Source organism: Telopea speciosissima, chromosome 1, assembly GCF_018873765.1.
Source record: "Telopea speciosissima isolate NSW1024214 ecotype Mountain lineage chromosome 1, Tspe_v1, whole genome shotgun sequence".
NCBI lineage: Eukaryota > Viridiplantae > Streptophyta > Magnoliopsida > Proteales > Proteaceae > Telopea > Telopea speciosissima.
The window spans coordinates 28912746-28940219 of record NC_057916.1 but is presented as its reverse complement, the minus strand read 5'-3'; the positions used below and the strand labels follow the sequence as shown (position 1 = coordinate 28940219).

The following is a 27474-nucleotide window of genomic DNA, read 5'->3' as shown; positions in this document are numbered from 1 at the left end:
CAGGATTCTTCATCACACAATATTTTTACTAGTGTTTCACACTGGCCGGCAACCTTGAACCTTTTTTTGACCAGGCTTGAGATTGGCAAAACTCTGATAGGGAATTGGGGGGATTTAGTTACCTTCTGAATTTGGTAACATTCTTGTTATAAAACATAAGATCTAAAACATTAATTTCTATGAAGAGATTTTGGGGGTGGGTTATTGGGGGAGAAAAAAGGTGTTGAGAAATGGGGATCTTTTTATAATTGAGAAAGTGACCGGTCTTTTAATGGGAAGGAGAAGACGGAGGCATTTAATTGGTGGTTGCTACACTTATCCAGAACCTTTTGAAAAGACAGACTTTTTTTTTTTTTCTTTTCTTTGAGAGCCCATTCCTTCTTGATGCTTGCTTTGATAGTCTAAGGATTACATTCCTTCTTCCATCTTATGGTTTATATCTAATTTGTATATTCAAGGTGTTTGGGATAAAAAAACGAGGGCCCCATAAATTTTTTTGGATGAAAACGAGGACCACATGATAGCAAACAGTTATGTCAGTGATGTGTGACAGATGCTTTTGATTGACAACAACAAAATATATTAAACACAAAGGGTTATGAACGGATACATCTCAAAGATCAATTGGAGACATGATCGTTGATTCGATTGTCATTTATGTAATATTTTCAACTGAAAGCTTGTATTAATTTGTATGATAACCTAGAAGATGAGAACCTTGTTAATCCCAGCTTCAAATTATTTATGGCTGCACCTAAATTTAAGGAAACCCTTATGGATCACCTTGGTGGATGATCTTTTGAAATTGCACCTGACGTCAAATGCCACTACCTCCAGGCATAGTTCTAAAACTCGTCTCGACTCGGCGAGTTTCTTGGTTTTCTGAGAAACCGAGACAAGATGGCATATGGTACATAAAAGTGCAATATCTTGCCGAGATCTCGGGTTGACCCATGGAAATGACCCTTCTACTATGTATTTACTTACATAACTCGACAGAACTCGACATATCTCGGCGAGATCTCGGATCTCGGGTCGAGATCTTGGGTTGACCCATGGAAATGACCCATCTACTATGTATTTACTTACCTAACTCGACAGAACTCTTATATGCTTGCTGTGGAGCACTATATGCAACATTACAGCAACACTTTGTCATGGGAAGACTATGTGACACTAGCGGGGACTGAATACTTGATTCAAAGTCATTTTATGTGATGATAGTTGTAACACTGTTAAACAGTTTGATGTATCACTTTAACATTTCTAATTCTTATTTAAGTTGTTTAGCTATTAATTGAATGTTTTGCTTGCTTTCTATTACTAAATTATGTGTAGAGTAGGGTATTTTAGTACGTCATCGCCTATCAACCTATGATCCGAATTGAAACTCATATTTGGACCTTTTTTTTGCAAAATCTAATAGTGCCATTGTGTTTAAATGGCCTCAAATAGGCTGAATACCAAGTTTCAGACCCAAACTAGGTCTAAAACCCACCGAGTTGAGGCTTCGAGTCGGAAAAAAAAAAATGCACCAACTCGGCGAGATCTCGACTCCACTCGGTTTTTCCAAGGGCCGAGTTGGTACTGAGACCCGAGTTTTAGTACCTTGCTTCCAGGATGATGCTGTTGATTCCGGCAGTTGGATTGACAGGTCAAAGTTTGGATTGGCCATGTGTCAAATTTCAGCTTCAAGTTTAACTATTTACCCTCCTATGTAGTGGCATAACCATTGCCTCCCCATGTATGTCCATGCACCCTCTTCGTGGTCCTGGATTTTGTAGTAGTTTGTTCCTCCAGGTGGCCAACTCTGACTGGTCTGAAATGTGGCATGTGGTCAGGGGACCTTCGGGTCAACCTGTACACAAAATTTTAGCCACATTAGAGCCGCAATGTAGCAGATATTTGATGCTGGGTTCAATTTTGTAGATAACCTTAGTGGGTGTCCCATAATAAGACCAACAACAAACTCAGCCTTATCCCAACTGAATGGGGTCAGCTACATGGATCCTTGCAAAACAAAGTAGGAAAAATTGACTGAAAGTAAGAGGAACAAAAATATGAAGACAAAAGAGATGAGAAATGCGAAATGAGAAAAGAAAGTAAGAGGAAAGAGGCACAATCCACTAGCCCAGTGAGTTGGGAAAATCTCAGCTAGATCAGGTCAGCAACATGGATCCTTGCCCTCCAATAGGTTCTATCCGAGGTAATACTTGGTACAAGACCCAGACTACTTTTGTCATTCCTCACAACCTCGCCTATGGTCATTTTAGGCCTGCCCCTAGCTCTTCTAGCTCCTTCAATCGGGATCAGATCACTCCTCCGTACCGAGGCATCCTCAGGCTGGTGTTGAACATGGCCATACCGTCTCAAACGACATTCTTGGAGCTTGTCCCATAACAAAATCCTGAATTGGAAATCACTGAGTAGCCTCAAATATGAGCCAGGAATTAGGATCTAGTTACTGAATTAGACCAGGCTATAATTCTGAGCACAGCAGTTGGAATATTCTGTGTGCTAGGGTAAACCTAAGGACGGGTGGACGGGTGGAGCAACACCTCCCCCCCCCCCCCCCCCCCCCCCCAAAACTCTTAAGGATTTGAAAATTATGCGTGTAACTCATAGAAACCCAACCCAAACATGAGATCTTAAGAGTTGTGATTTCAATTTTCTCCCTCCCTTTCACCCACTTCCTCTGCTCCCCCAGCTCCCCTAAAGGAGAGGGTGGTAAAAGACATAATCACAGTCGCTAGTATTCTTGGATATAATTCACTTTGGTCAGGCAGGCTAGATCCCTTATCCAAGCTAGGAATTTCTTATTTTGGTGGAGAGCTAGATTTAGTGATACTCTGGTGGATGAGTTAGTTAGAGAGGAATTTGGGGCAGTAATCAATCGTGTATTTGGCCTGTATTTTTCTGCTGTTGTATTTGTATGTTCCATTTCATGGTTGTAGTCTTTAGTATTTCCGGTGAGCAATAAAATCTGTTATTTGTCAAAAGAAAAAGAAAATCTTGTCTATGAACTATAAACCTTTAAGCTTCAATAGGCATTCTATTTACTTCCCAAAAGCTTCACCATAGAGCATAGAATGTTTATGCGCCCTCTAATGTTAAGCTGCTCCATCTCTATTCACTAGGTAGGAAAAAGGTATTTCAAGTGAATACACTACCCAATGCATTTATTGAAGCAAATTTTTTTATCAGAATATTTTTGAGATGCGACATGGAAAACCATATTTAGGATGCAATAGAGGATCTATTACACTGTAGCTTGCACCCTCCTCCCCCTCCCCAAAAATAAAATTAAAAGAAGGCTCCATCATTGCTTGTTTCTGATTCTATGTTGTTGCTTTTTCAATAATATTTTTGCCTCCAAATATAGCTTTTCAAAAATGCTTAAAATTCCATGTCAAGAATCAACCTTTCCTAGTGCCAGTAGGCATGTATTTCTTTCATGAACTTGCTTTTGCTTTTGATGAAGTCATTTCTGACTTATTTCCAGCAATTTAGTTTGGTTCTTTAGTAAGGTTTGGAAGGGTCTATCACGTGGTACAATGCGAAAAAGATTTGGCTGGCAACGTTAATATGTGGGTTCAAGTTTTTAGACTCAAGTGTGGCCCCTTCGTGCAAACATGCCAAAGGTTAGAGGACTGTCTTAGATCGACCCAAGCAAGAGTTACACTGGGTTATGGTCCTTTATGGTTAGAAAGTTTTGCAGTTCCAGTATTTGTTCCTGCATCATTAGCTGGTCGATTAGGTGTTCCCCCTGGAGTATAATAACTTTAACACTCCCCCTCAAGCTAGAGCATAAACATCTTCCATGCCCAACTTGGAACAAACAACCTTGAAAGAACATTTCGAAACAAGTCACTGAGTTGATTAGCAGAACTGACAAACAGAGTGGAGACCAATTTCCGCTTCACAACATCAACATGCTTGGTCTGTTCATGAAAGACTGGATTACTAGCAATATAAATAGCTGTCTGATTATCACAATTCATGTCAATTAGCTTGTTGATTGGAAAACCGAGTTCCTGAAGAAGCAATTTTAACAACATTAATTAAGCTGCAGTATGAGTCATGGCTCTAAACTCAGCTTCATCACTTGACCTAGCTACTGTAGTTTGTTTATTACTCCTCCAGGTAACAAGATTACCTCCAACAAACATACAATAACTAGTGTTTGACCTATCACCTTCAACACCTGTCCAATCAGCATCAGAATAACCAACTAGATCAACATGGTTATCAGATTTATAGATGAGGCCTTTCCTGGAGTACCCTTTAGGTATCTCAAATCAGACATGTTGCCTCCTGGTCTGCCTGCTTTGGTTTTCCCATGAACTGACTTATAATACCAACTGCAAATGATATGGCCTGGTTACATTAACATGGATGAGTTTACTAACTAATTTTCTATATTGATGTTTGTTTGCAAACTCCTTATCGTCACATGCCCCAAGTTTCTGATGAAGATCCATAGAGGTATCAACAAGTTTAGAACCTAACATTCCGGACTCAGACAGAAGATCAACAAATTAATAAGACTGCAAACTAGGGTTTACAGTCCTAATACTTAACCTTCAAACTCCAATAAACTCAGTGAGAACACTCAGGCTTTAGGTAGGGAAGTAAATAGACAAATCTGAGAATACATTCAATGGGCAGAAGCACAACAGAAGTAGGTTTTCAAAATTAGAAATTGCTGATGGGTGTGTAGAAACCAAGCCAACAATGGGAAGAGACCCACACTTGGATAGAGTGGAGCAGGGACAGAGGGGAATCTCTGCTGAAAATTTCAGCCAGTTCCAATGGCTAACCTGTGAGTTGTGAAGGAGTTCCTAAATTAGAAGGTTAGGGTCTGCAAGCCAACAGTGAGAATCTGGGCCTCAAGTCAGGGGTCGAATGTAGCCTTTGATGGTGTGATTATTTCAGTGGTTGGTTGGGGAGATATCCCAGCCTGAAATCTGCAACAATACCTGGACAGAACAGCAGAGCCGCAAGGTATTCAAGTCTCCCTTCGAATTGATGCAACAGCAATAGATCTGGACTTGATTGGGACTTGATTCTGATCTTCCAGACTCCAGAGTCTTTACAGCACTTGCAGCAATCTTACAATGGCAGCAGCCGTAAGGGAAATCAAGCAGGGAAGGGAGGAGGAGAAAGGAGAAGAAGATAGGAGAAAGGGGGTAGGGGATGGGCTTCCTCAGCCCTGGGTCTCTCACCCACAGCTATCCCAGCTGTTGAACAGGGGTTTTACTCCCACAATCGAGTGCAAGAATGCCTCAAAATGTCATTCATTAATTCTGTGTCAATCAATTACAATAGTTGCCTTTTATAGACTGAGGCTAGGTTACAAAAATAGAAAGTAAAACTCAGCAACTGTTTGGAAAATAGAAACTAATGAAAATAGTAACTAATGGAAATAGAGACTCCTAAAGGCTTTATAACTCAGCCTTCTAAACATGCAAAGACAACCAAATTAGAAGCTAAAAAATGAGAAACTTAAGGAAATAGAAACTTAAGCCTACTTTCTAAATATGAAAATAGAAACTAAACTATGACAGCATTAGAATAGAATCTTCCTCCACTTGATGGGCCCACAAGATCTTCTAAAAATCAATCCCAAACAAGGCAAATTTTGGCTTTGACACTGTTCCTATGAACAATGACGTGAACAATGTTTAAGTCTTCAACTTGGGTCTTCTAGAAGGATTACCATCAAGGCAATATGTGGATTGTGACACTGTTCATGTGAACAGTAATTCCTGACGACTCTCTTCTTCATGCTTCGATCTACATCACAGATTTTCTTTGAAAGTGTTGATGTAAGTAAGCCTTGACACCTTCAATACTAAATAAATCATTACCACAGAGGATAATATCATCAAAATAAACAACCAATACTATCACCTTGGAACCCTGGCGAGGAACAAACATGAAGTGGTCATAGTAGCACTGTGTCAACTGTGAACCTATAACTAGTAACAACTTTGCTAAATTTAACAAACCAAGCTCTTGGTGACTGCTTCAAACTATAAATTGCTTTTTTCTAAGCTTACGTTACTTTTTGTGCATTCTCCTCTAGAGCAACATATCCATCTTCAAGTAAATCACCTTACAGAAATGCATTTTTGATATCAAGCTGGAATAAGGGACAGTCAAGGTTAACGGCCAAAGAAATAAGGACAACAACAAAATTCAGACGGCCACAGGAAAAAATATCTCAAAGTAGTCATCCCCATATGTCTGAGTGTATCCCTTAGCAACGAAGCGAGCTTAAGCCGATCAATAGAGGCATCAAGGTTATAAGGTTCGAAATCAACAGATTGTCAAACTGTTGATCTGTGTCCTTTGTTTGAGAAGAGGGACCCTCATTGACTAGGACAGGTGAGCCGCAAGTTTGGATGAAAATGGACCCTCATCCACTGGGGCCAAGTCAGCTACAGCTTTGGTGCCACACCTACTTTTTTTTAGATTAGAGTCAACCGGGATTTTGTAGTTAATTTCTTTTCACCTTTTATCAAATCTTGATTGTAGTTTGCTTTAATTGCTGGGGGGGTTGTTTCTCCCATTGCTTTGCCTTCTTGGCTTTCTTTTGTAATTTTGGTTTTTTCTGTTTAATATAATTTTTTATCCACCCATAAAAACTACACCATGAACAAAAATTGGGTAAAAGAGCCATCATTAAGGATGACTCGAGAGGGATGACAAGATTTCTGGAAGGAAGAAAACACATTCGACTTATCAATCATAAGAGATGAAGTGTCTGAATCAATAACCAAAGTGGCAGGAGAGGAAGAAGTGAGAAGTGCAACCTGTATGGGCTAATGTTGCAGTGGATGAAGAGCTGGGTGACTTGAGTCTCACGTTTCAACAACTGGTGATAGTCATCACGACACGAGACACAACAACTGATTAACTAGTGCCAGATGAAGAAGCAAAATTAGTATCATTAGATGATACCACTTGAGAATTCCCATCAGCTATGGATAATGGACGTATTGGCAAATGGCTGTGCCCATTAAGGTTTACCATACTTTGCCCAACACTTGTCAACAGTATGATTAGTTTTACCACAATGTGAACCCTGACATAAAGATTGGTTGGTCTGTTGTCCTCCACGGTCGCCCAAAACCATGTTCTCGACCTCTCCTCGAACCATGTCGTCTTCCAGTGAATCCAGAACCACGACCATCATTACCAGCAATTAAGGGTGAATTGCCCTGGGAAGAAAAAGATTCAGATCTAGTGAGGGAGGGAGACACTATCTGCTGAATATGCCAAAATGCTTCATTCTTTGAAGGAACCTTCTTACCAGCAGGAAGTGAATTTTTAACAGGTTGCAATTCAGAGTTCAAACCAGATAAAAAGTTAGCCACCTGAAACTCAGCATGTTGAGTTTTCAGCAAGTCGAAATCAGTAGTAAGAGGCTAATAAGCATTCAGTTCTTCCCATTAAGAGCACTATAGTATTCTCCCACACACTTCTCACCTTGCTTAATAGTAAAGATCTTTTTATAGAGATCATACACTTGGGACATGAGAAAAGTTCTCCTTCAAATCCATTCCAAACTCCTGTGGCTGTTGTATGGAACATAACATTAGCAACAATAAATGGATCCATACTATTCCAAGACCAAACTTCTAAGGTGCTATTCTCATTCATCCACTCACCATCAGTCTTTTGACTCGATAGATGGAGGTGCTAAAGTTAATACTTCAATTTGCCCTTGGTATTAACATAAACTTTCATGGTTTGTGCCCACAATAAATAATTTGATGCACCATTTAGCTTGATCGCAGTAATTTGAACATTAACGGAGTCCATACTCCCTAGAGGGTTTTGAATCACCCGTTAGTAAAACAGAGCTATGTTCAGCACCAAGAATAGATCACAATATGGTCAGAAACACAAGGAAGACCAAAAGGATTAGTAGACAGACTGATCCCAATATCACAGATTAGAAACAGATAGGGACTGCACCAGAAGAAGAAAAGTAAACATAACCATATCTGTGACCATAACCAGCATCAACAGCCAGTAAATGGTAGTAGTAATAATCAAAATCCACTCGGAATTAAATACAGAACATAACCAAAGGCTTCAGAGCATGAGAAGATCAGACCACAGGAGCATGACAAAACCCAAATCACAGAAAAGTGATGGTGTGAAATCGCATGGAACTAGAGATGCCTGATTGCCCTGAAACTTCGGTCGAATGTCTTACTTTATGAGGAGAATATACCTGCAAAATTTCACCGAGTTCTGACAAGTGGAATTGGACTTCTTGAAAGTTTCTTCTTAAGCAAGGATTCCTAAAGAATTGTAGCAGAACAGGTATGTTGATTCTGAGATTGAGATTAATGAAGCACTAGAGATAGTAGAGCAAGTCTACAAAGTTTGGACAGATTCCAACAAAGGAAAGATGTCCATTCCTGAATTTGACTCCCACAAGGATTCTTGAAATCGATCCAACAGGGCAGAAAACCAACTAGATCATATCACCGAAAGGTTCAAACATGATCACAGCAGAGAAGACTTCATCCATGCAAGAAATCTCTTATTTGTATTACATCAAACAAGGGAATGCATCATGAACAGTAGGAATAGGAGCAATTGATTCACACCACACGTTTACCTTTAGAGACTCTCAAGCTAAGCAAAAGAGCAAATTGCAGGAAACTGGTTATCCTTGCTCTGATACCATGTGACGAGATTAGAAAAGCACTAACCAGTATCTGCACAGATCAAGAGAAGAAGAAATAAGAAAAGAATAGAGGAGAGAAGAGAGGCTGATCGATTTGTTTCTTCTGTAACCCTAAACAACAGCAAAGAGTTATATTTGTAACATAAAAATAAGGTCTAATTACAAGTATCTCCTTAGGATGAGTTAGTACTCATACGTCCCCAAAGTAAAATAAACATTACAAGAATCCCCAAAATTCCACCTGCGGTACAATAACTTCAAACTTATAATGGCTCATTTTCTTGCGACATTAACTTTTTTCATCTTGTATAGCTATCCCGTGGTCATGGTGCTAAACATTGTGATTAAATCTGCTCTTTATGTTGCAAGTTATTTCATTTTCATTTGTACAAACATTTATGATGTCAGGATGTTGCTGTGAAGATTCTTATGGAACAAGATCTTCATGCAGAGCGCTTCAAGGAATTCTTGAGAGAGGTATGTCTGAGATTACCATTATGTCTCATGTAAATAATGAAGGAGTTTCAGTTTTGTTTAGTTTGATGAATTATGGTTGCATTTTATGTTTTTTTCCTGCTACTGGGTTTTGAATTGTAGTTTCTCTTTTTTTTTTTTCCTTATTAGGTTGCAATAATGAAACGACTACGACATCCAAACATCGTTCTTTTCATGGGTGCTGTTACTCAGCCTCCAAACTTGTCTATAGTCACGGAATATTTATCAAGGTTTCTCTCTGAGATTTTCTTTTCAAATATTTTGCTTTCTTCCTCGAACCCCTCCCTTTCCCATCCAAAAGGAGGGAGGAAAATGTAAACCACATTTTGTAATCATCAGTTTAGATATGTACAAAGGGTAGTTCCGGTTTGACGAAATAATAATGACTATTGGTTTTGAATTGCAGGGGCAGTTTATACAGGCTATTGCATAGACCAGGTGCAAGAGAAGTGTTGGATGAAAGACGTCGGTTGAATATGGCATATGATGTGGTATGCCTTTGTAAGCCTGGTCAAAACCAAAATATTTCAGATTTCGGCCGGTACATTTCGGCTGCATGTTTCTTTTGATTATTCCGGTGGTCAAATGACTATATTTTCACCTGAAACTTAAGGGAAATCCTAATTAAGCATCTTTAACATATTGGAACCTTTAGATTATATAAACACACACCTAAAATGGTAGTTTGGTTTCGGATCCTAGGTTGCTAGTGTACTTCGTACCATGCTGTAAACTTTCTCTAATATAGCCTATTCTACACATAATTTAGAATTAGCACACACAAAATTCAATAGAAACAACTAAAATATGCATTAGGAATGAAGGAGGACCATTTAATAGTCCCCAACACCTTGTTCCACCAAGAAAACTTTTTTTAGGCCAAGGGGCTGATTGCAAGATCTCGAACCAACTTATTGGTCTCATGGTATATCTCAGAAGAGAGGATGATACCAGAGATCTGTATTTGTTTATAAACTCTCGTATTTGGCTAAAAGTACCAAATCTGGGTTTTTCTGAACTTTTCCCCCTCTTATTGGCAAAACCAACTAAAAGTGCGAAATGGTTTGAAATCGATCAAAATAGTGTTTTTATAATCACTATTTTGAAATGATACTGAAACTGAAACTACTCCAAAATTTCAGCCGAAAATGTCAAATTTTGATCGAAACTTCGCATACCTAGTGATTTGAGCTATTTATGTTTGGACATTATCATAATTGCAGCTTAACTGTTATTATTATTATTTTATTTTGATTCTCATCTGGAGTTTCTTTGTTTCGTTTTCATATGCTTCTGATTGTGTGGTACAGGCAAAGGGAATGAATTATCTTCACCGCCGTAATCCTCCCATTGTTCATAGAGATTTGAAGTCTCCAAATCTTTTAGTGGACAGAAAATATACCGTTAAGGTAAGAATTAGTTGCTCTTTTGCCTGACGGCAAGGCTATTCTACATGATCATTGAATATTGGATGAAGCTGAAGAATGCTTAATTGATCTATTTGGATGGGTTTTCTCATAATAATTTTCTTATTGGACCCATTGGAAGAAAATTTATGTTACTCATTCACTTGAAGATTATGCTAGCTCTGATTTATAATTGGATAGCTCCTTCAGAATTTTATGATCTAGTTCATCCCATCATTAACGCAAAAATTCAGTGCAGCATGCTCAGTTTACTAGCACATTATTTATATTGTGTCTCCTGTATGTCAATCAGTATTTTGGTTAATGTACATGATTATTTTTTTTTACTGATGTAAATGATTGAAATGATGCTCATTCAATTTAGTAATGTGAACCTTTCTCATTAGAGCTGTTCCTAGATGCTGTACTCTACCCAGCAGCATATTTGGTTAACTGCAAGTTAAATTTGCAACTTGAAAATATTAATAGGCTAAGTACATATGATCGAAGTTTTAAGATTTGTATGATTGTTTTGGTGCCTGTTCAGCATGCATTTTCCTCTGAAACTATATCAGATCATATTATGTAAATTTTGTGTTTGGTTTTTCACTATCCAACATATCTCATCCTTCCTTGATTGAGGACATCCCCTGAAGTTTCAGTAGTTGTACATCAAGGAAAAAGTTATGGATTGGCTATGCAGGGGGGGGTGGGGGGGGGGGGAGATCAGGGTTTTTAGAAATAAAAGATCATTGTGTAGGGGTATGAGAGAAAAGTTTCTGTGAAGGAGGAACTTTGGTGGAGTGTGAGGGTTTACTGTTTAAGAATTGAAGTAATAAAGAAGAAAATAGGAGAAGAGATTGCAGACAAATAATGAAAGAAGTAAAGAACTAATGAGAGAGGGTAGCTTTATCCGGAATAGCTTAGGGATTCTTTGCAATTGGACTATGTGCCTGATCTGCAGTTCTCTTAAAGGATGATTTCAAGACTTCTTACCATCTACTTCATGTTTTAAATAACTTAAACTTATCTGCAGCATTTTTTTTCTGTTTCCTGTTACTATCTTAATTGTGTTCACCTAGGTATGCGATTTTGGTCTTTCCCGTTTGAAGGCAAATACATTTCTTTCATCTAAATCAGCAGCAGGAACTGTAAGTTCTCCAAAACTGAATATTGATTGGTATCCTATTAATTACTTGCATTTTCTGGACACTAAATGTAACTTCCCATTTTTTCCCTCCAAATTTAGCCTGAGTGGATGGCCCCTGAAGTTCTCCGTGATGAGCCATCAAATGAAAAGTCGGATGTTTACAGTTTTGGGATAATCTTGTGGGAACTTGTGACGCTGCAACAACCTTGGAGTAACTTAAATCCAGCTCAGGTTTGTTCTTTGATTCCGTATTTGGATACCCTTGAAAAGATGGTTAGAGAATATTCTAAATATAATAGCTACTTTATCTTGGTCAAGAAAGACACTAAATTAGGAAAATTGTGTTGTTCGGGTTCAAATAACTAGCTGGACTTGTTTTACCATTAGGAACCGAAGTAATGGTGATGCAGATACAACACAGAATTGGGCTTATTTTAATGGAAAAAAACCTTAGGTTGGGTTATATATGTGTTAGTGTTAGGCCTTTCTCCAATGGGTCTTCTTTGTAATAGGCCACTTTAATGGGCCTAAATTATGGATAGGAGGTAGGAATACAGGATATACTTAGTTTAGTTTGGGTAGTTTTATTTTATTATTTATTGTTCATCTCTTTACTTGTAAAGGTTGGCTAGGGTATTTTTTTATTAGAACTCTTATTCCTACATTAGATAGAGTTTTAATATGGTGTGATATCTATTCTATCTAGTTAGCTAAGATAGAGGTTTATTCTTGTGGCACACTAGTTCCAGCTTTAGTGGAAGTGTTTCCTATGTTTACTCTACTTTCCTTTCCAATTGTAAGTATGCTTTCAGTTTCTAGATAAGCATTTTAAGGCTTCATAAAACCCACAGTTTTGAGTATTGAATAAGACTTGCTTTGCCTTCTAATTTTGTGAGATTCAGTAGTATTTTGTGATGCAATGCAACCCTTGGTGGGATGCTAAGGATGGTTGATGAGATGTCAGCCTAATTCCAGGTGAGTTGCTTGGTTCATATCTATCTATCTTCCTTCCTTCTATTCTTTTAATCTGTCCACTGATTGAGTAGTATCTGGTTTCTGTTCAGCTATTCCTCTTGTTCTAGTTTCTGGAATTTGAGTTCTCTAATGTTTAAATCTGAGATTTCAATTCTGATTTTATATTTTGAAACTGGATTACATTTTAAACATACCCATGGTTTCAAAATTTGATCTTTCTGTTGTTTTCTTAGAATCCTACTTCTGATTGGATTTCTTATTCTACTCTATTTAAATATCAGATTTGAATTTCTATTTCAGATTACTATCCTTGTATTATTGCTGAAATCAGTTAGTTTTTTTATGCACTTTTGATTACTGTTTTGAGCCCATTAAGATCTGCTATCATTAGTCAATTCTGGGTTTTGTTTTAAAGAATCCTATCCTTAATGGGATAACTTTGTAACTCCAAATCAGACCATTGGGTCATCTTTTGAGAAATTATTCTTGGCCATTCTTTTGTCCTTTGATCAGAATTTTAAGACCATCTGAGTTTCTGATTCTTAGCTAACAAATTTCTCTTGAAATCTGGTTTTCTGTCGATGCGATTCTGGTTTCATTGGATTTCTGAACCTAGTACTCTTAGGCTTTAGGAACCCATCAAATGGTTTAACCATAGTACTATATCTCGCGATATATCGGTATCTCGGGCCTACCGAGATATCGCGAAATATGACCGAAATATTGCATTTTTTTTGCAATATTTCGGGGGTCCATCTCGGGGGGTATTTGGCCATATCTAGGCCTGAAACTTCATGGACAGCCTTATTTAAGCTTAATAAACACATTTAAACCATAAAATTGTCAAAATGTGAATTCAAATTGGTGTTTTGGGCTTGCACCCTTGATTGATATACGATCGCCGACCCTAATGTATAAATAGTTAAATACACATAGATTAGGCAGTTAATATTTAATAATAGTATTTAACTTCATCACATATTCACATATCAAGTTAAAGCCAATACACATTGATGAGTACCATGATTCTCATAAACTCTATAATATTCAATAACTCGCTTAAAGCCTTAAAGGCAATACACTAAGTGTCAAAGTTAGTAAGTCACAAGACTCACAACTCGCAAGTCACAACTCACAAGTTCATAGATCAATGAAATCACAACTTAAGTTACAAATTACAAGTGCTAAACTGCTAATAGTAGTTGCTGTGCCTCCCTGGATCAATCCCACTCATGCCTCGCTGGAGTCGACGTCCATTGCTCTCTGTTTGAAGGACATATGTGGACCACGGTATAGAATCGGAGAAGAAACGAGTGTAGTCATCCACAAGTGTCACGTAAATGGAATCATCAACATACTGTAGGTAACCTATCCTAGGATATAAACTAGGGTTACCAATCGATCCAGTCCGTGATGAAGATGATCCACTGTGATATGATGTTGGCGCCGGCGCAAGAGGCGATGGCATTGGCTGCATGTATGGCTGATGAGGTTGGTAGCTAGGTCCGCTAGGGTATGCAAAGATGTTAGCTACAAAAGATGATCCAGTATGTCCCTGGGACTGGTAGTCATAGTCCTCTACCCCACTAAACTGCCCATATGATGATGATCCATATCCATATCCACCGTAAGGTTGTGATGCACCATAATCCGATGCCAATGGAGTGGTATGTGCGTCAAAAGATGGGGCACGCCAATGTCCAGTCGGTCCTCCCTCCCTATCACCCATACTCAAACCACCAACAGAGCTAGATAGGTTATCAATGTCCATGTGATCAGGTTGCAACTGTGTTTGTCGACCCCTACGCTTCCTGTTGTATGTATGTAAGGGGCCTCTCGAGGGTGGGGGTGCGGGGGCTGCACGCCAATGTCCAGTCGGTCCTCCCTCCCTATCACCCATACTCAAACCACCAACAGAGCTAGATAGGTTATCAATGTCCATGGATCAGTCGAATTGGTTTGCCACCCTCACGCTCCCGTATGTAGTGAAGGGCCTCTCGAGGGGGGGCGGGGCGCACGCCAATGTCCGGGTCCTCCCTCCCTATCACCCATACTCAAACCACCAACAGAGCTAGATAGGTTATCAATGTCCATGTGATCAGGTTGCAATTGTGTTTGTCGACCCCTACGCTTCCTGTTGTATGTATGTAAGGGGCCTCTCGAGGGTGGGGGTGCGGGGGCACGTGCTCCGTGGTCCATATCTTGTGTGGCATGATCAAACTGTCTCTCTAGTGAATCGGAGTGGCTCTACAGGTGTCGTATCCTGGGCCTCCTGGCCTACCACATAACGCTCTCGCATGCCGTCAAATTCTTCACCAGCATCACTACCACCAACATCACCACCACCAGCATTACCACCACCAGCATCACCATCATCACCATCATCATCATTTGAGGACTTAGACCAGTCTTCATCATCAGCAACATTGCCACCAGTGGGCTGGAATGGTATGGGTGAGGCTTCCCTTGCATGTATCCGACCCTCGTCGCCCATATACTCGCCCACATCGCACCAATCTCGGGCTATCATGGGGTCGGGCCTACCTCCCTCCTCATCCAACACTGGCTCACCTCTATCCCTCACCCAATCCACAATAGGGTCCTCATCGTCTGAGTCAACGTGAAAGATGTTAGCTAGATCAATGGTGCCCCTCTGTCCCTCATGTCCCATGCGTATGTGTTGCAGTTTCAGCCTCAAGTTGTAGTGCACATACACCATGTCGGATAAACGTTGAGACCCCAATGCATTGCGCATCTTGGAGTGGATGAGTGCAAAGGTACTCCGGTTCCTCTCACAACCAGATGCAGAACATGTTTGGGCAAGGACTTTAATTGCTATTCTTCTTAAGTTTTCAGCCGATTCCCCATACAACACCCACCATTCAGCTGCATTACAAGTTTACAACAAAAAAGACGTGTCAAATGTTGTTTCAACTTTCAACTTTCAAATTTCAATACATATGTAATTTAAAACTTAAAAGAATTACCAAGATCACCACGTGCTCGCCTTGTAGACGCACCTCGGTTCCAAAACTTCCCAATGCATACCTAAATACCTTGATCTACACCCATGTGGAAAATTAGTAAGTACTTCTTCACTACTTATTTGAAAGCATCAATAAGTTGAGTTTCCAAATGAACTCACCTCATTGTTGCAAATTGCTTGTAGTGCACCATCTGGCTCCAACTTCTTCACTACTTGTTTCACAGCATCAATAAGTTGAGTTTCCAACCCAAGCCTATTGTTATATTGATAGTTAGGGTTCAAGTAGTATGCTGAAATATGACATATAGAATAGAGGTATTGTCAAATGCATAGGTAATTAGTAAATAATAATACTATGAATTAGTAAACATAAAACAAATTTACTCACCAACCTTATGCAGTGGATGCATAAGTTGATTATCCCAGCGAGCATTTATGATAGCTAAGAAGTGTTTGCTACTGCGAGGAGCCACACTATAGACACTAGCTTTCATCAAGTCTATTGCAAGATATAGGACTGGCATGGTTGGGCCCTTCGAGGAGCGGTCGAACATGTAGAACTTTAACTACTGGTTCTAAAACTTTCACCACTTTGCTTAGTTTGGTCCAGTAAGTCCTCGGATGACATCGTTGCTTGTGCTTCCCTCCCATTTGTAGTCTTGGAACCCTTCCATTCAAACCACTCCTCAGAAGCAAACTTGCTTCTCAGTCCGGCCTTCTTTGTCTCAATGCTTTTGAGGGCAATGTAGTTGGTGGCAAATCTTGTGATGCCAGGCCTAACCAAGTCACCCCCACATTTTTCCCTCAATTGATTGAGTGCATAGGAGTGGTTGTATACAAAGTTGGTGACTTGTCTTGCACTTTCAACCACAGTCTTCACCAACTTTAACTTTCCCATATCTTTTAGCATTAAGTCAATGCAATGGGCTGCACAAGGAGTCCAGAAGAGCCGGTACTTACTATTGTTCATCATCTTCTCACCGGCCAGCTTGAAGTTACTTCTATTGTCCGTTACAATCTGGACAACATTCTCAATACCCACATCTTTTTCCACTATTTCCTTTAACAATCTGTAAATATATTTTGCATCCTTTATCTCTTTGGATGCATCCACAGATTTGAGGAACACTGTCTTCCCATCACAATAAACCATGAAATTGATGATGGACTTTCTTGTAGGCCCAGTCCATCCATCTGCCATTATAGTCACCCCATATGTCTCCCACATATTCCTCATCTCACTAATGTACTCATCAATCTCACTCTTTTGTTGAGGTAGATAAACATTCATTACCTCATATGGGGTGGGGCCCTTGAATCCTGGGCCAGCCTCTGCAATGGTATCTATCATGGTATCATAATGGGGGCCTTGTGCAGTGTTTGCTAGGATGGTATGGTATAGCATCCACTTAGCTATTGATTCTTTAACCAATCCCTTCATCCCCTTCCATGCTCCTTTGATTCTGGGTTGACTGCTTCCTTTTTTCTTATGCAATTTAGGATCAGATGTTGATGGTGGTACTGATACTGGTAGAGGTGTTGGGGCTGCCCTCACACTTTGTGATCTTTTAAAAGGATTCAAAGTTCTAGGACCTCCAAAACTGCCAGCGCTCCTCCACTACCCCCTACTCTTTGTCTCTGCTGATCATCTTGAAAACTACTCTACTCCTTGAAACAGTCCGCCTAAAATCCCTAGCCTCCTCTGCTGTTTGTATGTCATCAGGTACTGCAATGTCATCATCATCAGAAGCTTCCTCCTCCCATCGAACTCCTCACTGTATCCTCAAGTTGTTCTCTTATCCTTTGCTTGTCAGCCTTCCTCTTCTTTCTTCCCCTCAAACTATCACCAATCTCCTGGCTACTTGGTAGGGGACCATATGACAACCTACAACATCTTTAGATCCTCCATCGAGATGTTGTTTAAGTCTCACTGGACCCACCTCCCATAAATTGCATGTGACAATAGTTACATATAGATTTTCTCTTATCCCCATCAATAGGAGTACCATGTAACCATGCAATGTCACCCCTATGCTGGCTAGCTGGTCTCTCTTGTTCCCTCTGTTCTCTTTGTTCCCTCCGCCCCCTTTGTTGACTACTTTCCCCCACCTTTTGCTTGCCTTTCGCACGTTGTCTATCACGATCCGCCATAATGATACTTGTTTACTGCAATGTAAGTAACACAAATAATTAAAAAACTTAATGTAGATGCACTTCAATTGACACTTTTAGATTACTAATACACTTGTATAGTTATTTAATATTTTTCCCCTAACCCTTATATTTTTCACATAATTAAAACCAATTTTTTATATATAATGTTAATATAAGTATTGACCTAACACAACAAAACCAAAAATTAGTAAACATAATATACATGTAATGCATCTCAAAACATATAGAAATAACTTTCATATTTTTTCATTATTTTTTAAACTTAAAACTCATATTTTTCCTTATTTATTTCTGTTTTTTTAATTTTTTATATATTTTTCTTAATTTTCAAAAATTAAAAGAATTATTTAAGAGCAGAAAAATAAATCCGACACTGTGAAGCCGTAGATCGGCCATTGGTGTCTAAAATATATTTAATTCATTACCATCTAAGTCATATTACCCTTAATTATTTCCTATTTTAGTTATAGGAAAATGAATTTTTAAAATCAGAAAAAAAAAAAAAAAAATACACATGGGAAAAATTTCGACACCGTGAGGTCGTAGATCGGCCTCCTGTGTCTAACATATATTAATATCATCAACATCCAACAACATTTGTACAAAGTATTTTTAAAAAAAATAGTTTTAGAGAAATAGAATTTACCTTAAATAATGAAAATAGGCTTGGATGATGAGCTTAGATGACCCTCCGACGTCTTCCCGGCGACAAGGAGCTTCAACAATGCTTGGATGAGGCTTGAAAGGGAGGAAGAAAAGCAAAAATGAGGAAGAAGAGAGAAAAATAGATTTTCAGCAGCTCTCGGTCAAAATATCGACCAAGAGCTGCGAAATATGGTATAAAAGGGGCCTTAGTGTGACACTATTTGTCACTTTTTCAATATCTCGCGATATATCGTGAGATCCACGATATATCGTCGATATCTCACGATATATCGACGAGATATTGTATTTTTTGGTTTCGGAAGTGTTTCGTATCTCGGACATGTCGAGATTTACGAAATGTGGCGATATATTGCCGAAATATCGCGAGATTTTATACCATGGGTTTAACTGGCTTTGAAGTTCAACAACTAACAATTGAGACCTGGTCATAATTTTCATGTCTTATAAAGGTTTTGGGAATTTGAAGCTGAAACTAAGCCAAATATTTGTATTGAGGGGAATTTGAAGCTTAAATTACTATCTATCTATCTGCCACCTAATAAAAAATAGCAAAATGAAGTGTTATTTGAGCATGTGGTAACGCAGAACCCGGGTCCAATAACCCTGTTTGGGTTTGTTTATGGGCCCATCCAATTAACAAATAACTCAAATTTAAGAACCAGTGCCAATCTCGTAATAAACCAAAATTTTCAAGGATTCACTAGTTAAGTAAAGAAGAGAGGATGTAACAGGGATTAGTATTTATTGTTCAAGGACAGACTTGGAAGCAAAGTTAGAGTAAAGGCTAGGGGTAATAATGAAGGAAAGGAGGGGTATTATGGAAAGTGAGTGAAATAAACAAGGAAGAAAGAAATTGTAGAGAAAGAGGGTCTCCTTCCTCACGACTCAACAGAACCAACGGAAGAAAATTTTTAGTTCGAAAAACTAGGTATTAAACAACCCAAACACTAGTTCTAAATTTCTAATATCAGAATAGGACCTGTGAAGTAGTCACTGGCGATAAGTTTCCAAGTTCTGATCTAAACTCGATGTACTCTCACAAAAGAGATCAAGTTTGGACCTAAATTTTCTAGGGCTTGGGTCGCCAAGAGTGAAGATGATGCAGATTCATCATCGACATGGGCTTATTTCTTTAGAAATAAGTCTAGGGTTGGGTTATATGTATGTTGGGCCTTTGATCCCATGGGTTTCCTATGTAATAGGCCACTTTTATGGGCCTAAAATATGGGTAATTAGGTTGCATACGGGATTAGCTATTTTAATTCCTTAGTTTTGATTTTTATGTAATTAGTGATCATGTGACTTGTTTAAGTGGTCTTGTGATGTAAATTGGGCTGGATTCGGATTCTATAAGTCCAGCCAGGTTTTGAGTCTATTTCTTTTAGTATTTTAGTTTCCTAGTCAGTTTAAGTTACCTAATAGGTTAAGGATTGGGTTAGGCCTTTCCTTTTTAGAGTGGAAGTCTATTTGAGTCTTTTATATAAGGTTGTAAGGGGGCAAAGCCTTGGATATGAATTTGATTAATGAAAAAAGCTTTTGCTTGTTGGCTGCCATTGTTGCTGCTCCTATGCTCCTTGTGAGTGTGCATCCTTGTGGTTCTATCAAGGTGGAAAGGGATTGGTGGAATCTGATTGACTCCTTGCGCCGTGACGGCCGGGAGGATCCTAATTCGAAGGTGGTTCTATCCTTCACTTCTGTCCAAGCTGCTGCTAGTGGATTTCTGCTGCAACTTGTTCATTAATTTCTTCTTCTAATCCTCTACTTCCTTCCCCAATTGATCCCCCTTTATTTTTGCTTGAATTCCATTAAACCCTAATTCCATTAAACTCTAGATCTTGCTGCTCAGCCATATTTGTCCATCAAAACCCTAATCCCCTCATCCTTCATTAATTTCCCCAAAACCTATAGTCGACCCCGACTTGCTGCCCAGTTTTACAGAATTTTCAAAACACTTAAAACTCTATAATACCTATATTATTAGAGTCCTATAAACCTGCCTAGCCATACCCCCTAAGCCCCCCTTCCATTATCCTAACCTAAGCCCTAGATTTGACCTAAAACTGCAATTCTGCCCTACTGAAACTGCAGAACCAACAGCCCCTTAGTTCCTTGTTATTGGTCCTGGTTTAATTGGTTTCTAGTAGGGCTTTAGCCTATCTAGAACTACATTAGAAGATCCGATGCCCAAAATATGAGAGGAAACGAAGAAGATATGCGAGAGATCAATTACCTATCGTGAATGGCTGTTAGGTCGTTCAGGACATGGTAATGATATCAATAGCAGTAAAATAGGAAAGAAATAATGGAGGGGAAGAAGAAGAAAGGAGGTCACAAGACCTTGCCTCTGTACCACACCGGTAATAGTAAACAAAACCCAATTTTCTCATTCAAATCTAAATCTTTCGGTTACAACCATGTAACTGATAAGTCTGACGGCTCTAGCTCGATGATTGATTTTTAGGCTAGGCTAGTTCCAAATTCAGATTGAGGAAAGGATAGGAATACACAAACACGTTATAGAACTTAATTTATCCGGGTATCAAGCCTATTGCATCCTTCTAGTGCCCATACCCCTCTTAAAGAGAATAAGGTGGTGGAGTCACCTTTCGTAAGAAAGGTGAGCTTATTTGCCCTAGGATAAGGTGGTGGAGCCTAAAAGGAGATACTTTGAAATCATTTACTAATGAAGTGGTCAAAGAAAAAAAGTGGGACTTTGAGGAAGACACTAATACGATGTGGAATGAGTTGACTACTTGTATTAAGAAGGTTGTCAAAGATATCCTAAGTGAATCGAAAGGAAAACATCATTCCTCTAAAGAGACTTGGTGGTGGGATGATGAGGTTCAAACAACCACTATGACTAAAAAAGGCTAGTAATACATGGGAAAGGACCAAGGATGTAGAGGATCTACCAAGGTATAAATTTTCCAGAAATGAAGCTATGAAGATTGTGGGAAAAACAATGGCGAAGAAATATGAAAATCTTTATAACAATCATAGCACAAAGGAAGGTTATTTCTGCAGCCAACTAAATGTATTATCCATTTAGTTAGACACTTCTAGTAATTATGTTCCGGAAGATTGTATTATCCATCAAGACACCACATGTCGTAGATATATACAAAGAATTAGGGTGTCTAAAGTAAAAGAACCTTTAAGGAGGATGAAAATAGGCAAGGCACAAGGCCCAGATGAGATCCTAATAGAAGTGTGGAAGAGCTTAGGAATTTGTGGTTTATCTTGGCTAACCAAATTGTTTAATAAGATTATGAGCACAAGGAAAATGCCTGATGAATAGAAGAGAAGCATAATGGTTCCGATTTTTAAAAATAAAGGTGATATTCAGAGCTGCAATAACTATTTAGGTATAAAACTAATGAGTTATACTATGAAATTATGGGGGAGGGTTATTGAAACCCACTTGAGACAAGAAACTACTATTACGGAGAACCAATTTGGTTTTATGCCAGAGAGATCCACGACGGAAGTTATAACTAATTAGGAGACTTATGGAAAGATTTAGAGATTGCAAGAATGATCTTCATATGGTCTTTATTGACCTAGAAAAAGCTTATGATAGAGTCCCTAGAGAGCTAATCTAGAAAGTACTAGAGAAGAGAAGTGTTTCAAGTAAATATGTGGACATAATTAAAGATATGTATGATGGTGTAGTGACAAGTGTCAGAATTGTTGGGGGCAGGGTAGTGAATTCCCCATTACAATTGGGTTACATCAAAGATCAGCTTTAAGCCCTTATTTGTTTGTGTTTATCATGGATGATTTAACCAGAGACATTCAAGATGAGATTCCTTGGTGTATGATTTTTGTTGATGATATTGTTTTGGTGGATGAGACAAAAAAACAAGGATTAACGCCAAATTAGAGTTATAGAGATCAACCTTGGAATCAAAAGGTTTTAAAATAAGTAGAACGAAGATGGAGTATATGGTGTGTAACTTTGGTTGCTCTAGGACGGATAATGATGTAATGAAAATTGATGAGAGGGAGATTCCACAAAGTGATTATTTTAGGTATCTTGGCTCAAACATAAATAAAGAAAGTGATGTAGAGGATGATGTTTCATTGCGAATTAGGATGGATGAAGTGGAGAGGTGTGTCTGGAGTGTTATGTGATCGGTGTATTTCTCTAAAACTTAGGGGAAAATTTTATAAGACAATCATACGACTGCTTATAATGTATGGTGCGGAATGTTGGGCAGTTAAGAAGCATCATATTGATAAATTCAGTGTAGCGGAGATGAGGATGTTGAGATGAGTGAGTGGCAAAAGTAGGAAGGATAAAGTAAGGAATGGTCATATTAGAGCTGGTTTTGGAGTAGCTTTGATACATGATAAGCTACGAGAAAGTTGTTTGAGGTGGCATGGCCATGTTCAACAAAGGCCTTTAGATTGCTCCAATATGGAGGAGTGATTTGATTCAGATTGAAGGAACTAAAAGAGCCAAGGGCAGGCCTAAAATGACCTTAGCAGAAGTGGTGAGGAAAGACATGCAGAGCTTGGGCCGTATCAAGTATGACCTTGAACAGAGCTGATTATAGGGCAAGGATCTATGTAGCTGACCCCATTTACTTGGGATAAAGCTGAGTTGTTTGTTTGTTTGTGTGTTGTTTGTTAATAAAGACTCCTAACTACACTTTTAAACTGAAACAAATTCTAAAGCTAAAAATGGAAAGGAACTCTAGCCTAAGTAAAGGATTACAAGAAGATAAACCCAAACAATAAATCTAAATAAATAAATAAACTATAATATCCTACTAGAGCAAAACTAGATTTGGCTCGGTTCATCTCCATCTGGGCTCCTCAACGGGTTTGTTCCGGTCCAAGGAATTGCTCCTACATCTGGTGCTTCTACATGAATCCTGTCTGCTATACCACTCTATTATCAGAGTTTTTCATTGATTTTCTTCGATGATTACAATAGGGCTGATAAGCTGCTTAAATAGAGAACACAACAAACCCGCGTTAGATAACCGCGGTTAAACAAGGTACAAAAGTCTTCAACTAACCTAACCATAGTTGGTACAAAGTCTTTAACTTACCTAACCATAGTTGGTACAAAAGTCTTCACCTAACTATAGTTGGCGGACAAAGACACCGACTGATATGGAGTGCTGTCGGTACAAGTAGAGGATACCCAATACAGACTCAATACATGCAGACATACATACTCGATATACAGACATACATACTCGATATACAGACATACATACTCGATACTCGATACACAGACATACAATACACAGATCATTCAAAAAAATCTAATCTGTATCAAAGTCGGTATCGCTGGTGTAGGGAATGAAGAGGTCTAGGGCATGATCGACCTCGAACTCCATGTGCTCGCTCAGGATGCGATGAATGAAGGAATGTTGCAAGACGTTGACTTCCCAAGCCGTGTTGGTACTTTGCAGAAGACAAGAGGGCAAGGTGGCTGGATCAACATGGTTATGGGTGCACATGGTTGTCATGAAAGAGAACCATCGAGCCTTATGCTCATCTGACTGATCACGATGGATGAAGAGATCGTGGGAGCTGGATTCGTGGAAGGTGAAGGTAGGGTCATAAGCAATGAGGTTATGATCCAAAATGGGGGGAGTAACCAGATGATGATGAATGAAATCAGGTGGCCGATGGAAGATGCAAGTAACAAAAGGAAGTTCATCAAGGGCTGAAAGGATATTGAGCCAAGTTGGAATAGGAGCAAAAAGACGGAGAAAACGGGCTAGGCACCGGGTCTTTGAAGACGAAAATAAGCCGAGCTGTTGGGTTGAGAAGATGGTGGAAACGGTGCTTGAGATAATGCCGAGGGTATGGCGGTTGAAGGTGAGAGCCACCTTATGGACTGCAAGAAGATGCCAGAAGAAGACCACACATTCGCTATCAAACAGAGCTGGATTAATGGCAAATGGGGTAAGGAATGGATAGTCTGGGTGACAAACAGCCCAGTCGAACTGAAGTCCACTGGTGTGAACAATGGAGAGGAGGATAGATTGGTATGTAGAAATACTATAAGCTTTCAAAGTACGAAGAGAGAGATTGCTGAAAAGAGAGGCTGGAAGCAGGGGTAGAAGCTGAAGCAAAGGATCAGGTGGTGGAAGTGCAGATGAGGAAGAGGAAGCACCTGGAGTTAGGGGCATGCAAAGGACAGGGATGGAAGAAGATAATGGTAATTTCTTCTTAGTGCGAGAGAGGAAGTCTGCAAGCACATTGTCTTTGCCTTTGATATGGTGAACCTTGAATGACCATTGGGAAAACCACTGAGCCCATCGAAGGAGCTGAGATTCAGGAAGCTGCTTCTGCTTGAACTGTAACATCTTTGGGAAAGCTGTCATGTCCATTTCTATCAGGAAGGAATGTCCGATGAGGAAGAACTGGAACTTCTCAATACCGCGACGAACTGCAAGAATTTCCTTGAATGTGGAGTGCTAATGCTTTTCAGAGAGTTTGAATTCGCCACTACGATATCCACAGATACGTCGTGTCTTGTCTGGGAGTTCTTCGAGGAGAACAGCACCCCATTGTGTATCACTAGCATCTGTCTGGAGGATGCGGAGACCTGTAGAAGGAATCTGCAGAGTGGGAAGATCTTGAGCCAGAGCTTTCAAATCTCTGACTGCCGTAGTATGAATAGTGGACCATGGTGGTGCATCTTTCTTCAAAAGGCGGTGAAGATGACTAGTCATACGGATCTGATGAGGAAGGAATTCGGCCATATAGTTGATGATGCCGAGGAACTGTTGTACTTCCTGACGGGTAAGGGGACCGTCCGAGAAATCTAGCAGGGAGTGACCAATGTGGGGTTGGAGCTGGAATTGTCCATTGGAGATGGTGACACCGAAAGTCAATTGTGCTTGATCTACGACCATCTTTGTTGGAGAAAGCATGATACCTTGGGTCACGAATGTCCAAGAATTGTTGAAGGAGGAGGGCATGTTCGTCCTCTGTGGTAGAAAACAGGAGGATGTCGTCAATGTAGATGAGAGCATGTTCTTGAATGGGAGCATAGATTTGTAACATGGCCTGCTGAAACAATGATGGAGCCACTTTCAGTCCAAAGGGGAGAACAGTCCATTGGTAATGACCTCCAGGAAAACAGAAACCTGTCTTGGGCCGATCTTCTGGATGGATACCTAGCTGCCAGAATCCTGCCTTGAGATCAAACTTGCTAAAAAACTTGGCCTTAGATAGCTGAAGGAGAAGAGCTGGCCTGGTTGGTAATGGAAACTTGTCATCAAGCAGAAACGCATTGAGAGGCTGATAATTGATCACAAGTCGGAGCTTGCCGCGTCGTTGTTCTGCTCTTTTATTGACATAGAAAGCTTCGCAGGCCCAAGGGGAAGATGTCTTCTCGATGAGACCCTGGGCTTCCAAGAGGGCGATCTCTTGACGGGCACTGGTGAGATGTTCAGGGTTCATGCCTGAATGGCTGGCCTTGGTAGGATTGATATCCTCATTCTTCTTGAAAGGAAGACGGATGAAGAACTTAGCATTTTGCCAGAGGGGGCTGGAACACTTTGTGAGGAAATCATTATGATTGTCTGCACTGCAACGGAGGATTAATTGGTCCTTGATACCTGCAATAGGAGCCATTAGTAATAATTTGGGAATAGTGGTCCAGGGGATAAAATGCTTCTTATAGCTGAGGCCATGGATACTCCATCGAAGGTGGGGTAACTGGCATAAGACGTCAAAGCCAATAAGGGCATCACGACCAGGGAGGGAGGAACCTAACACTGTGTGGGTGATGGTAAGAGAGGGAAATAATCTCAGCTTAATGGGATGTCTGGAAATGAGGTCAACCGAGAAGGTTTGACCATCGGCTGCAGTAAAAAACTGGCGATGAGGCTTCCAATAGTCTGAAGGAAGAACATGGGGGGGCTAGGATGGTTGTAGAACATCCAGTATCAAAATAGCCAATAACCTTGATAGGACGATCCCATGTTGTAGGGAGAATGGAAAGAGGAGCCTGTGGTAAAGGGGTTTTGGTGATAGCCAAAGCTGGTGACTTAGGAGGGTTAGAAGATGACAAGGATGAAGTAATCGGGTAGATGGGGTCAAATCCATCGGACTCGGGTGAAGAAGTGTCTGGATCTTCGTTCCAATTTTCAAGAACGAACAGTAGATCTGGCGTAAAATCGTCGTCCACAGAGTAGAGAGATTCAACGTCTGCCATCGGATCATCCGTGATGGAAAAAGGGGCAAGCATATGCATGAGCTTGCTTGCTTAGCCTTGTCGAAGCGATTCCGAGCAAAATGTCCAATCTTGCGCGCAGCATAGCACGTAGTGGAAGTCTTTTGCACGAACTTCGCGTTTGAAGAATTTGTAAGGCGCTACTGCCGTGGTTTCCGTTTGAACCGATGAGGCCGGCCGTATCAGAACGGAATTTCGGGATGGACTTTGGAGAAATGGGACTTCTTCTTGGAAGGACATGAGCAGTCCTTATCTTTACATTTGATCTTGAGATAGGAGGTGTCACACGCATCTGTGAGCTTACGGGTAGTCTTCTCCCATTGCTTGAAGAAGAGCTGTTGTCACAAAGCTTTTGCAGGGCACTGAGGATTTCTTGGTAAAGACGCCCAATAGGGGCTTGATCAATTCAAGGCCAAATTGCTGCAAAGATTTTATAGCTTCCTTCCCGCAGGTTCGGGGGAAAGAGTTGAGGAAGACTGTTTCATATTAGGATCATCCAATCCTCTAGGATGTAGAAACGATCCAAAGACATGCGGGTGTAATGCTTGGCGAGATCAGCCTTCTGGAAAGAGCAGCATTTCATCTGGAAGTATTCTTCACGAGCTTTGATGCGATTGTTCTCAATGGGGCCAATCATTTCATCAGATAATCGGGCGATGAAAACATCGATGGGGATCCGAGTCCATCAAGTGCCGATAACCA

General features: G+C 39.9%; 1 protein-coding gene across 1 annotated transcript in view; it reads left to right on the top strand.

Moving 5' to 3' along the window:
- Positions 1–27474, top strand: part of LOC122649045 (serine/threonine-protein kinase CTR1-like) — a 59737-nt gene that overhangs the window by 22416 nt on the left and 9847 nt on the right. The window contains exons 8-13 of the mRNA XM_043842399.1: positions 9119–9187; positions 9335–9435; positions 9612–9696; positions 10516–10614; positions 11694–11762; positions 11861–11992. Coding sequence (XP_043698334.1) covers positions 9119–9187; positions 9335–9435; positions 9612–9696; positions 10516–10614; positions 11694–11762; positions 11861–11992 — 555 coding nt within the window. The remainder of the gene's footprint in view (positions 1–9118; positions 9188–9334; positions 9436–9611; positions 9697–10515; positions 10615–11693; positions 11763–11860; positions 11993–27474) is intronic.